General features: G+C 58.1%; 1 protein-coding gene across 1 annotated transcript in view; it reads right to left on the bottom strand.

The window, feature by feature from the left end:
• The window catches only part of MPRIP (myosin phosphatase Rho interacting protein), an 83,759-nt gene that overhangs the window by 68,579 nt on the left and 980 nt on the right, over positions 1–14,200 (bottom strand). The window contains exons 2-3 of the mRNA XM_074158366.1: positions 2,883–2,960; positions 649–714 (exon numbers count right to left, since the gene is read on the bottom strand). Of these exons, the coding sequence (XP_074014467.1) occupies positions 649–714; positions 2,883–2,960 (144 nt within the window). The remainder of the gene's footprint in view (positions 1–648; positions 715–2,882; positions 2,961–14,200) is intronic.

The raw sequence follows: 14,200 nt of genomic DNA, 5'->3' as shown, positions 1-14,200 counted from the left end.
AGCTCAAAGAGCTGGGGCTCTTTAGCCTGGAGAAAAGAAGGCTGAGGGGAGACCTTATCTATGTTTACAAGTACCTAAAGGGTGGTGGGTTGACGGATGATAGAGCTGGACTCTTTTCAGTGGTTTCCAGCGATAGCACGAGGGGCAACGGGCACAAGCTGGAACATAGGAAGTTCCATTCAAATATGAGGAAAAACTTCTTTACGGTCAGAGTGACAGAGCACTGGAACAGGCTGCCCGGGGGGGTTGTGGAGTCCCCTTCTCTGGAGATTTTCAAGGCACGCCTGGATGCAGTCCTGAGTGATGTGCTCTGGGCAATCCTGCTTCAGCAGGGGAGTTGGACTAGATGATCTCTAGAGGTCCCTTCCAACTCTGACAATTCCATGATTCCATGAACCCCAAGCCAGGTGGGACCCACACGCCTCCTACACACCCATTGTCCTCTGTTGACCGTCCACCAAGCTCTCACACAAACCCAGCCTGGCAGCAAGTCAAACCCAGAGAGTAAAACTCTTCATCAGTTTGGCAGAGACCTCCCCACACCGTACCAGGAGCCTCGCCAGAGGCTCTGATGAGGTCAGCAGAGGTGGCCCCGGCTGATCACCACAGTTTGAACATGGCCACACGCCTCCACCCGGCAGCACTTACCATCTCGTCGAGGGCGTAGCGCAGCAGCCCGTGCTCGTAGAGGATGAAGAACCGACGCTGCCATTTCTGCAAGAGAAGACAGCAACGCTGGTCACAGCAGGGCCCTGTTGGGGACACCAGAGCTGTACCCCACAGAGCTGGGGCAGAGAAAAGGCACCGAAACCCCTCGGTGGCAAGGGACTCATGACAACAGGGCACATGCCCAGGTTTCACTGAGCACGGGAGCACAGCTGCCAAAAAAGCAGGGGAACCCCCCAACACTGCGGGGACCATTCCTAAAGGGTGAATGAACGTTGTAGAAATCTTTCTGCTCAGCCCCTCACACCCCAAACCCAGCTGTTTGGGGTGCGATGGGCTTCGCAAAGCAAGGTCCTGCCAGGCCATCTGACAGGGCTCTGCTGGGGGTCTGCTCACACCAGCCCACATTGCTCAACACTGATTTACTGCCTGGCTTCGTTAGCACCCAAGAAGGGGCTGTTTTGGGGTTGCTTCCCCACCCTGCTCCTTTCTGCATTCAGACAGACCCCAAGATGGTCTGGTTTAACCATACAGGGGACAAAAATAACCAGAGAAAAAAATATTCCAGATACTGGCTGAAACCACGATTTTCTTCCTCCTCTCCTGAAGGACACCCACAAGCCCTGTCACTGCTCTCCAAGGGACCCAAGTCCAGCAGGACACCAGAAAGATCCCCTGACCAAGTGCTCCCAGCCCTCAGCTTCATCCTGAATGGTCTATTCCAGCACCCATTGCTGCAGGGTGACAGGGTGTCATGCTAGACGTCCCCCAGCAGTGCATCAGCTGGATCTGGATGGTGGCTGCATCACCAGGGGTGGCACCGCCTAGGCACCACGCTGGCACTGCTGCTTCTGCAGCCACACAGCAAACCAGATTGGAGAACTTATCTGGCTGGAAAACTGCCTTCTTTTTTTTTTTTTTTTTTTTGTGTGTGCCAGGTTGTTTTCAGCCAAGAACAAAAACTGGTCGAGCAGGCTGAAATAAAAAAGGTCCTAGATTCATAGCCCCAGTGCAGCAATTCTTATCTCGATTTTCTCAGCCTTTCGGGCAAAGTCCGAGGTGCTCAGGGACAAGCAAAACTAGTGAGGACCCTGTGGACCTCCGCATGCCCCAGCTTAGCAGGCAGCCACCTCTCCAGTGGGGGGACAACCCAAGTCCCATGTCCCCACAGTACTGGGCCAGCAAGCCTGTGACTAGCTGTGACTCCAAATAATGACCCATATACCCCAGGCTGAACTCAGAACCCAATTCCTGTTCACTCGGGAGAGATTTTTTTTTTTTTTTTATTACTAGCAGCTCGAAGAGCATTTTGGCTGCGTGACAGAGGGTTCACGGACCATTGCCATCCCTCCCACGCACAAGACAGCCCTGTCCTGGAAGCCTCAGCAGAAAGTTCCCTGGAAAAGCAGCCTGGGGACAGGTTGGGAGTCCTCACAGTGAAAGGACGTCAGCCTGTGGCCACGTCCTCAAGCCTCACACCCCCCAGGGGCTGGAAAGTGGGTGATGCTCCAACCCCACACGATGCTGCTGTTTCTGCAAGGCATGAGCAAACCCCTTTGGGCAGGAGCTGAATGTGCCCCGCTCTGTCTGCGGGTCTCTGCTGCCAACGCACTCAGCTTCAGAGCTCTAGAGGGTTATAGCGAACAGGAATCACCTCTCAGCCCCTTCCTTGCCACAGAACCTGCCTGACACAGGCTTATTCGCATTAGGGGATGGGATACAGCCTTCCTCCAGGGCTCTGGGCATGCCCATGAAGAGCTGCAGAAAATAAAGTAGTTGTTTCCGAGAACCAAAGGGAAATTAGGAGCCTTGCTGATGGTCCCAGCATGGTTCAGAGCCGCACAGCCCACATCCCACCAGCCCGAGAGCCTTCCTGTCAGTACGGCATGCGTCAGGCCAACCTGACCCCAACCAGAGTAGCATCAAGGCATCAAAAAGCAACAGGCAATAAAAGTGCACAAACTGAGCCTGACTTGCATCTGCAGCATCCCAGTCTGCTGCCCAGCACGGAAGCCCTCGCGTCCCGGAGGAGGCATCCGAGCCCTGCTGCAGGAAACATCTCCCAGCTTCCTGGTTTGCACAAAAGGATGGGTGCATGGAAGTGCATGCGATGCTCTCGGGGCCACAGCCACCCCCGAGGGCAGGGACAGGCCCTTGCTGCTCCTCCTGCCACCCCCACCCACAGCACAGGGAGAGGGCATCTCGGCTTTGCTTACCCGGGAGCGATGGACAGGGTTGTCAAAGTCCGTTCCTTCTGGGGCCAGCAGCAGCCAGCCACCATAAATGGGTTTGGCCTGCGAAGAAACAGCAGAGAAACACATCAGGCAGAGAGGAAACCAGCCCATCATGGACCAGCACCACAGGGGATTGATGGTTGGGGACCACAGGAAACTCCACCAGTCCTGCCAGTGCAGGGAACACTGTGCTCGATGGCAACCCGTGGCGTTACATATGCTGTGTGCAAACGGGACTGAGAAGAGGGCTTGGGAGGAGGTAAAACCCCAGCCACAAACACCTAACTCAGCTGCTTCTGTATGGCATCCTGCCCAGAGCACCAACCTCCCGGGTACTGCCAAGCTGCAGAGCCCGTCCTCCCCGACACCTCTTCCCCTGGCCATCGGCAGCGTGCCTCTACTCCAAAGCAAAAACATACTCCAAAGGAGAGCTCGATGTTTTCCTTTCGTTAATTAAGAGAGGAAAAACTACCCGGCGCTGGCAGTTCTCCAGCTCGCAGCCGCTTTCCGTGCCGTGCACATCCAGCACCCGTTTCCCCGCAGGGCCGGCCCCTGCCTCCCCGCTCCTCCGCGGCCGAGCTCGCAGGAAGGTCAGAGCCAGGCTGGGGGAAAAACAGCTCATTCAGCCGGCCGGGAAGAGAAAGGGAAAGAATACCCGGAAAGAAATGCCTTACAGCACTGCCGTTTATCAGTGGAAAAAAAAAAATAATAAAATATCCAAGCTCTTTCCACCGATGGTTTGGTGCAGAAGTGGCCGGCGCGAAACAGACCCCACGTCAGAGTGATTGGTGGGATGGGGATGGGCACCGGGCATGTCCTCCCCCGCAAAGTCCCACAGGCACCACTCCTACTGCCTATCAAGCTGCAAACTATTAGCCAACCCCATTCCTGGCAAGGGCTGGGGCCAAATCCTGGTGCAAGAGTGGGGAGGCATTGCCACACCGGCAAGGCGGCTCCGTGGAGGTATCGGGATGGGCCAGGAGGGTGGAAACCCGAGGCAGATCCAGCTTCAGGAGCCCCCGCGTCCGAGGATGCTGCTTTCCACCATGAAACATCCATGCACACCCAACCCCAGCCCAGCCCGGCCACACAGCAACACGGACAGACATTCCCAGCTCCTCTCAAAATTATTTGGTTAATCTTGTTGCTTTCCTTCTCTTCTTTTTTTCTTTTCTCTCCTTAAAACTTAAAACTGTTTCCAATTCGGTACCTCCCCTGGATTCCTCCTGCCAGTTTCTGTGGTTTTGTAATGTTAAAAAAAAAAAAAAAAAAGTTTCCCCTCTGGAAAAATCCCTGCAAACAATAGAAGAAACTGCCTATGCACCAAAAACTGTCAAATGCATGAAGCACTGAGTAAGCAAACTGGAAACAAGCCGGAGGAGCCCTTTTACTGTTTATAAAGTGAAAAGAAATAACAAAATATCTTATCCCCCCCCAACAACGTGACATATCAGCTCTAGGTGTTGCTCTCCCAGCAGCTGGGAAAACATGATTTGAGAAGACCTTCCTTCCTTCCTTCCTTCCCCCCCTCTTTAAAGGGGATTAAAAACAACAAAAATGGAGTGCCTGGAGTGGGATCCAATTTTGGGGAGTTGCTTCCCTCCCTCCCAGGGGCATCCGCCTGTTCCCACGACCAGCACCAGCCTCACCCACACCGTGGCGGGGGGGGAGGGGGGGGGGTGTCCATTGCTGGCACAGATGGGCACCCTACCGGCTCCGCAGCCCCCAGCCCTCCCTGAGTTCAGCCAGGAGCCCCTCGCTCCTCGCCTTGCCCCCAACTCACCTGGGTGCTGGCACCCTGCTCGCCCATGCTGCCCCCCCACAGCCGTGGCGGCACCCGCTCTGCGCCGGGCCCCGTGCCGCCCACGCCACGGGGTGAGCCGGGCTCCGCCACTCCCCCGGCGCACCCCGCCGCAGCCCGCCCCGCGCCCCCACCCAGAGGCACCCGTGACGCATCCGTGCCCACGCTGGGGGAGAGGACTTTGGAGCCAGGGGCTCCCATCGCGCCCGGAATGTGGCCACGGCCACCTGGGCAGGGCCACTCACAGTGGCCTTTCCCAAATTTCTCTTCTGTTTTCAAAGCAGAATTGTAAATAACTAATTAACTAATTAAAGATTCATAGATTGGTCCAGGCCGGAAGGGACCTCCAAAGGTCATCTAGTCCGACCCCCCCGCAGTCAGCAGGGACACCCCCAACTAGACCAGGTTGCCCAGGGGCCTCGTCGAGCTTCACCTTGAATATCTCAAGGGAAGGGGCCTCAACCACCTCCCCGGGCAACCTGTTCCAGTGTTCCACCACCCTCATGGTAAAGAACTTTTTCCTAATATCCAATCTAAATCTCCCCTTCTCCAACTTCAAACCACTGCCCCTCGTCCTGTCACTGCAGGCCTTTGTAAACAGACCCTCCCCAGCCTTCCTGTAGCCCCCCTCAGGTACTGGAAGGCCGCTATGAGGTCTCCCCGGAGCCTCCTCTTCTCCAGGCTGAACAACCCCAGCTCCCTCAGTCTGTCCTCATAGGAGAGGCGCTCCAGCCCCCTGATCATTTTGGTGGCCCTCCTCTGGACCCGCTCCATCAGGTCCATGTCCTTTCTATATTGAGGGCTCCAGACCTGCACACAGTACTCCAGGTGAGGTCTCACCAGAGCAGAGTAAAGTGGCAGAATCACCTCTCTGGATCTGCTGGCAACGCTTCTTTTGATGCAGCCCAGGATGTGATTGGCCTTCTGGGCTGCGAGAGCACATTGCCTGCTCATGTCCAGCTTCTCGTCCATCAGCACCCCCAAGTCCCTTTCCTCAGGGCTGCGCACTGAGATGACCCAGCAGAGAGCCGGGGAGTGCCTTCAATGGGTCACTGCAGCAGGGAAGGGGGGGGGGGAGGTCCCCAAACTCCCATGAGAGGCACTCGCAGTGTACCCTGAGCAACCGGCTCCAGTGCTTGAGAAGATACTGTGAGTGGCCTTCATCATCCGGGAACGAGGAAGACAATGACAGTGGAGGCAGGACGCGGCGTCCCCAACGCTTGGCACCACCATAAGGAGCCATCAGTGGTGATGCCACGAGCAGTTGAGCCACTTGTGGGGCTTAGCCCTCCTCCATCCCCTGAATTTCCCCTCCGTGCCCCACCACAGCCCCTGGGCAAGGCCGAACGCCCAACCCACCAAAGCCCCAGGAGGAGAATCTCTGCCCAACACAAGCCACAGCACTGTAGCCCCCCGCCCCCCCACACCCTGGCAGGACCGTCCCATGCCACCCCCATCACCCCAGCAGCGTCCAGCCCCACAGAACCCGCAGTTACACAGGCAGCGGGCAAGTCCAGGTGTCACAGCAGGGATGAAGCGACCATGAAACCCAAACAGGCGACACCAACCATCGCCAGGGTCAGCAGCGAGTAGCCCTAACCCAGTATTACAGGTGACAAGCCCTGCCCTACCTCAGCCTGGCTCACACCCCTCAGCAGACGTTATTTTGCCCTCAGTCTCTCCAATTTTGGCTCAACTGACTGTATATAAAGCACCGAGCACCTGAAATACATGCCCTTAACACAGAGCACTGTCATTTCTTTACCGGCGTCATAAAAAAAAAAAAAAAAAAAAAAAAAGAGAGCACCAGTGGGCTATACTTACTTCGGCAGAAGCATCCAATTTCAGATATTGAAACCAAAATAGCTGAAAGGTATGAGTTAGAGCCAGCCGGCGTGGGCAGCCCGGTTCCACCCGCCAACAGATGAACACTCAGCAGCGCTTTTTAAAGCCAAAACAAAACAAGCCACAGCTAAAAACCAAGCAAATGCCCAGAGAGGTACAAGCCTAAATAAAAGGGATGTGAATCGGCGCACAAAGTGTCTGAAATAAACCCATCACACCTGCATCGGAACGGCCCTGGTTTAAAATAAACCCGCTCGATGCTGCTGTGGGAGGCAGGTCCCAGGGAAGCGTTACCGCACCGGGATGGAGCTGGAGCCACACGTCGCTTGGCACCAGCTCAGCTTCCTCCGGAGAGCTCAGCAAGAGGAGGAAAATACAACACGCAGCACTGAGCAAGAGCTCAGAGCACAAACTCCCCCTGTTCAAGCAGATCTGTTCAACCTCACGCTAAGGTTAGAGTAACCCTGGGGTTCCCAGGATGCCTTTGACCACGCAGAGCCCCGTCCGCCTCCTGCAGGCTCCGGCCATATCCGAAGGGCAGCTCTGGGTGGTTTTCCCACAAGTAGCAGCCACGCGGGATGCTCAGGCGCTGGGTGGCTTTGCTTTTATCCAGACGATACCTGGCCAAAGGGCGAGCCACAAAACGACATGGAGAGCAGAGCGGAGGGCAGCTGCCGGCAGCACGGTGCATCCACGTCTGGGGTGGGGTGAGGAGTGCTCCCAGGACAGGCAGGAAGAGGAGAGCCGGTTCCTCCGGCACGGCTCACGGTGACGAAGCCAACCACCCACCACGACCTCAGTGGGGAGGTGCCGAAGCTGGTGCCGAGTTGCCCCGGGAGAGACCTGCAGGCACCTCGCTGCCCAAAAAAAGTGATATGGCCAGGGTGCCTTCCAGGGGCACCACCACGCGGGGGGTGAGGCCGGGTTAGACCCCCACAATGCCCAGTCCCATCCCGTGGGACCGGTGGTGGAGGCTGACTCAGGATGAAACGTCACCGCTCCGCTTCCTGTCGCACCTCTGGGAACGCCCAGGTATCCCATCCCGCCTCTGATCTCACCCGACCCTGCTTAGCTTCAGGGCCCACCACCAGAGCTGTGCTGCGGGTGCTCCACAGCCCCTCACCTGCCTCTCGGGCCACCGCCCTGGCCACTGCATCCATCCCCTTGGCTCGTAGCCCCGTGCTGCATCGAGGGGGAGGACACTTGCCTCCAGCCCAGGGCTGGCGCTGGCAGCACAGCGGGTGGGAGGAAGCCGAGAAGGAAGCGGCCCCAGCTCGGTTTACATGAAGCTGTCAAGCTGCCGCGCTGATGCTGCCCAGGCACAGACAAACCACCCCACCCCAAGCAGCTCCACCAGCACTGGCAACGTGATTCCCAGCAGCCAGGAGACTGGGCTGGAAGGATGTGCAGAGGCACTCAGCGCTTCCCAAAGCACAGGGTGATGCAGGAACCCCTGCACATCCCCAGGGCTGCAGGGCGGAGAAGGGACGGTGACCTGCTTCCAGAGGACAGGTCACAGGAGACCAACAGCCCACGGAGCACCAGGTCACAGGGCTGGAGGTGGGCTGTGACACCTACCAGGGTGCCTGTTGGACAGGCTTTCACACCTGCAGTGTTTGTTGGTGGTACCTTCACCTCTTCCCCTCCCCATGCAAACCAGCCAAGCAGGCTGCTCGGCAGCACCGTGCCGGCCATGTGGTTCCCCCCAGGAGCTCACTGCACAAGGTGGAACAGGAGAGCTTTGCTGACATCCACATCTCCTTTTAGGCTCCAGACTCAACCCTGTGGCAGAGCATCCACACCCCCAATGAGGTGCTGGGACACGCAGGTGGGCTGGGGATACCCCCGCAGCCCATCCCTACCCACCCCAACGTGCTCCAAGGGAAGTCCAAATCCATCGCCGGGAGAGACTCCTGGCTCCCAGCGCGTGGCGGGAGGGATAATCTGTTTAGGCTGCCGGCAGACGTCATCAGCCTGTCTCGGGTGGAGGCAGGGCTTGTTTTGTTCAGGCTTGGCAACTGAGCGGGAAGGGGGGGGAAAAAAAAAAAAAAAACAAACGGACCGTGGCAGCTGAGCTTTAGCTTCTGCCTCCAACACTGAACGCAGCGAGCCCTGTGCACGGGGGAAGCTGTGCGGGGGCTTCCAGCAGCCCTGCTAGAAAACAACAGCCCCAGCCTGACCCCGGCTGTGGGTAACTCCCACAGTAACTCCCATCCCACCACCTTTACGGGTTTAGTCCCAATATTCACCAAGGGGGCCTCTCTGAAAGCAGCCCCTGCTGCTCCCTGCACACATCTCTGGGTGCTCAGTAAGAGCATCACAGCTCTCAGTTGGACCCACAGGAGACCATGGTCCCAGAGCAGAGAAGGCAAAGGTCACCATCCCCTGTGCACCAACTCCCTCTGGGCTCCCTGGAGGGAGGGGCTAGTTTCTGGCATAGCTCAAGGGAAAAAAAAAAAAAAAAAAAAAAAAAATCACCACAAACGCTGTAGTTGCAACCTCAAAAGAGGAAATCTGGGCAGTTTCAGCTCCGCTCTGCTCTCAGCTTTGCACACCTTGGAGCCTGAGAGAACATCGCTGATGGATGAGTCGGAGCAGCCATCACCTGGGAGGAATGGGGAAGGTGACACGGTGTTTGGGGCAGGAATGGGATGTGACACCCAAAGCAGGCTTTCCTGTCCACAGCATGGCTTCCAGGAACCGAGAGACCGGCATCGCTTCGCATTTTGCACACTCCCAGCGGGATGCCACATGGATGGCCTCAGACCCAGGACCCCAGCCAGCAGGAGGATCTGCAAACTCGGGCTCCGGTGGCAAACAGGATAGCCAGGGATATAGCCCAGCCTCGGTGGTTAAGCCGCTGACATCTCAGCTTCCCTGCCCGTACAGTGTTTTCCCTTCTGCTGTATGTCACTTGGCGATGGGCAGTAGAGCAGGGCCAAATCCCAGCTCTACATCCAGGCTCGCTGCCCCCAGGTTCGGTCCAAGCTCAGCTTCCTCCAGCCCGAGACCTGGGCAGCTCCTGGGGACAGCCCTGGATGCATGGGGACATCCTTCCCTCCATCCACCTCCCACTCTCCTGAAAAACCACATTTGCGGGCACGAACCAGCTGCTGCCCTTGAAGCTGCAAATCGCCCAGGCCAGGTGCTCACCACCAACACATCTCACCACGCAAGAAGAGGCCAAACCAGACCAGACAGACTGGACCTGGGGTGCGAGGAACACGAGGCGCCGCTGCCGTGGGGGTGGCCGGCAGGCACCGGGCAAGGCACAGCCCTCCCGGCAAACCAGCAGCCCTGACCCAGCCACCGGCAAACCTCAAAGAAAGGAGCTGCCCGGGCAGTTTGCTGCGTGGGCAGCGGGAGTGACCGACCGACCGGAGGAACAGGAAGGGGAAAGGTTGAATTCGCCCTCCCGTGCAAACAGCCTGGCTCCTTCTGCAAATACCCTGGCCCCGGCCCCAGGGCTGCGCTGGGGTCCATCAGCTGCCCGGGCACTCGGAGCAAGGGCTGGACGAGGCCAGCTGCAGTTTGCACGGGCAATTTGTCAAGCAGCAGCAAAATGGAAGTGGGATGGAATGGGCTCCGCAATCCCCGCTCCCCCTCCTCGAGCCGCCCCAAAGCCCAGCCTGCCCCACAGCGAGCACGCGTATCTAACCGCCTCCCACATCGGGGCTTCCTCAGCACTGGGGAGAAGCCACAACATCTCTTCAGAGTGGTGGAGAGGGGATTTATCACTTCCTCGGGTGCCAGAGCAGATAAGGTGCGGCGCCATGCAAAAAAAACCAAAAAAACAAAAAACCACCAAACCCATCAGCAAATAAGTGAAATAAGTGTGCAAAGAGGAGGGTTCTCCAGCACCCAAAAGCACCTCCATGGCCCTGGGCCATGCAAAGGGTCAAGTGCACCCAAAGCCGACCCTGGCACCCAACCTCACGTCCCTCCTGAGCACCCGCTGCTCTCGCATCGCTCTCCAAGGGTTGGATGCAGCCACCGTGACCGTGCCCGTCCCAGCTCCTCTGGCCGTGTCCCCCAGGCCCCTGTCCGCTGGAGCCGCTGATGGAGGCGGGTTTGACATTTGCAGAGAATCTCCCCCTGTTCAGTCCTAATAATTAGGCGGATTTTTGCAGCATGATACAAGCAGCCGGGAGCAGGGAATGCAAGCGCAGAGGCTGCTTTCCAGGAAAGAGGGGGCTTTTCCTTCCCCGAGGAACAGGGGGTGGAGGTGAAAGTGTGGCCGGGACATGATCCCTCACCCTGCCACCCTTCAGACAATGCACAGAGCCAGGACAAGACCCTGTCCCAGGGCATCACAGCCCCGTCCATGCAACGCCTCTGAGCAAAGCCAAGCCTGTGACCCAGCGCTGACACTCTCTGGCCTCGGGGCTGCCGGCAGCCGGCTGTTCAGCGTCCAGAACAGTAGGAAAGTGATAATGTCCAAAGGAGGAGAGATGGAAATAACCACCAACCCCCCCTGTCACTGGGCAGTGGTGTCACGGGCTGGGGCAGGAGGAGGCAGTGGGAAAAAGTTTGTAAGCTCTATTTTCCAACTGGGTGGTCCTCTGGGCATTCATGCCACAGTCCCGTTCCCCCCCCAAAAAAAAAGAAAAAAGAAAGAAAAAAAAAAAAAAAAGACACTGGTAGCTGGAAAGACGTCCTCAAATTCCTCTCTCTGTGCCAGTCCCCATGCCCCGAGAGAGCACACGCATGGAGAAAATTAAAAGCAACTGCTTTACGCTCTGCCCTTCTTCCAATTCAGGCCAAGCGTGATTTTGAGGTTAATTCCCAGCCTGTTCCTGTTGTGGGGGCTTCATCTTCCTTACGAACCAAAGGCATGAGGGACAGGCATGGCTCAGTCCAGGCCAGCTGACGTAGAGAGCAAGGACCCCATAGGGACACCCCCACAGCCCTGCAGAGCCCTAGGTGGCTTCCTTGGGAAGAGGGTCCTGCTGGCCAGGCTGGCTTTCTACTGGAGATGGAAGAGGGTCTCCAGGAACCGTCCATCTGCCTGGGGCAGGCTCTGGGGAGCTGACTGACCTCCACACGAGGTATGCAGGAGGTGAAAGGGGACCATGCGGTGCTGGTTCAGGCACGTCTTGCCAGGAAAGAGGGAATTCCCACGAAAAAGGGAATTTCTCCCTTGCCGGGAAAGGGGCAGTGCCAGGGAAGCTGGCAATGGGTGAGTAAAGCAGACAGGACAGAGCCATCAACACCCCTCTGTCTGCCATGGACCACGGGCCTGATCCTGCCACCACACAGGATCACAGTGCCCATGCCGGGACTTCGGGTCATCGGGACAGACCCCCCAGCAACAGATTTTCCCAAGGGAGGAGCAGATGTGGCGAGTGACCCAGTTTTTCCCATGCCATACGGGCACCACAGAAGGTCAAACACAGTTTGAGGGGGGATGTCAAGGGCACATCACCTCCCGCCTGCAGCCCAGGGGGGGATGGCCAAGGCTCTCCAAGGGGTGGTAGGGCCACACGTAGCCACCCCAAGTCACACCGACCCCCGGCCGGCAGCACAGCCACGCACAAAAACAACTCGTGAACGCAGCGCTCCCGGGATTAGGGACTTAGCATCCGCGCAGCCCTTTGAAGTTGGAAGCGCTAAGTCCGATTATTATTAGAGAGCTCCAGCTCATTAATCCTGATGTTTGGGGCTGGTTTCCCCCCCCTCCCCTTCCCAGCCCCGTTCCTAATTCGGTTCCCGTGTACGACGGGGATCCACTACGACCGATAAATATATTTGTGACACTTTGCAAACGCACCCCGGTCTCTGCCCCGAGCGGTTCCAGTGCCCCGGGGCACCCCGGGAAGCAGGAGGGGCAGCTCCTGACACCCACACAGGTATTTTTATATAATAAAAATCCAAAAAAGACACGAGTGCGTAAGTGTGAAGTACCTTCACCTTTCCGGCAAGCCAAGTAGAAAAGGTCAGATGACTCAAAAGGACTTTTCTAGCCTGACTCTAGGTAATCAGCAACACGGTCCCCGTCCACGGGGTGAGTGGGACGCGCTGAGGACAAAGACCCCACGCCACAGTCCGTCCGGGATCCCCCCCCTTACCCAAACCAAGCTTAAAAAAAAAAAAAAAAAAAAAAAAAATTAAGTTTAAAAGGAAAAAAAAAATTCAGAGCTGTTAAATGAACCGTTATTCCTGGGTGTGCTTTGGAGGAGCACACCCCCACATCCAGCAAAGCTCCTCGCCATGGCATGGAGCCTCCTCCTCCTCCTCCAAGGGGGACAAATTCGGAGGGGAGGCAGAGAGGGTGGGGGGGAAGCGGGGCTCCTCGGCGGGGCGGGAGGGTGCGTGCGTGCATCACACGCTCCCAGAGCCACCATCTTATCTGGGAAGCGGGATTACTTCACCCCGGCTGCAACGGGAGAAGCTGAGCAGGATCGCGCCGTTTTTCCCAACCGGAGCCCCCCACGCAAGGGCCTGGATCTGTCCCCATGGTAGCCGCCTGCGGTGGCAGCCCCCCGCAAGGCCACCCGTCACCCCGAAGGGAACAAAGCAAAGTAGGGGCTGCCCAAAACACAGCCCTGGGTCCCTGGGGAAGGCGGCGGGCCCCCCGCAGCGGGACTGCCAGGCGCTACGGGGGTCAGCGTGCAATGCTTTGAGCCCCCCCTCCAATAAAAATAAAAAAGCCTTGCACCCAGGAAGCGGCAAAACCCCGGGCAGGGCAGCGGGAAGGGGCCGACTGGGAGCGGGGGGCTCTTTCCGAGCCCCCTCCGGGATGGCTCCTTTGTCTGGGCACGGCCGCGACGCTCCCTGCCGCCCGCCCCTTCCCGCACACACCACGGCATTTTTTCCAGTTACATTTTTTCCATATTAGCCCTCAGATTTCATTATGCCCCCCCCCCTCCCCCCCACCCTCCTCTCTCTCCCGGTTCCCCCCCCTTCCCTCCCCAAGCGAGCGCAGCAATATGTCTGATCTCATTGCCATAATAGGATCGGGAGTGGGGATGTCAGCCCCGGCACAGAAAGGTGTGGGAGGAGGGAGGGCGGCCCTGCTCCCCACACCCCGACACCCCAAACATCCCCCCCGCCGTGGGTGCACGGGTCTCCGGGCCTGCCTCAGGCTTGGGAGGAAGAGGAAGAGGAAGAAGGCCCAGCCCTGGCAGCCCCCCAGCCCGGGCCCTCAGCGGGAAGGGGCAGCGGTGGCATTCCCGTCCCCCCGGGAAAGCGGGGGGCTATGGAAGCCAGGGGGGCACGTCCGGCACCTCCAGGAAGGGACATTCTGTTTACAGCTGAGTTTTTTCCCCCAGGAGTTTTGGGATCTTCCGATGGGGCCCACGGAATACCCCTCACCTGCTGCCACGCACCCCAAGAGGGGCAGAATCACCCCCAGGGTGGGTGCTGGTCCCCACACAGCCTCAGGAAAGGGGTGAGGCCCCAGGGTAGGAGGCCACAGCCTAAGGGACAAATGGGCATCCGTGGGGACGCAGGGTGCCCTGTGGGACGCCTGGGTATCCATGGGGTCAGCAAGCACCCCATGAGATTGCTGGACACCCTACGGGACCAGAGGGCACCCACAGGGCTCCTAAACACCCCGTGGGATTCATGGATAGCTGTGGGTCCCTGTGCTATCTGTGGGGTTAGCGCCCTATGGGACCCCACACCACCAATGGGGTCAGCTAGCACCCCATGG

Source organism: Numenius arquata, chromosome 14 (assembly GCF_964106895.1).
Source record: "Numenius arquata chromosome 14, bNumArq3.hap1.1, whole genome shotgun sequence".
Classification (NCBI taxonomy): Eukaryota; Metazoa; Chordata; class Aves; order Charadriiformes; family Scolopacidae; genus Numenius; species Numenius arquata.
This window is presented reverse-complemented; position numbering and strand designations above follow the sequence as displayed.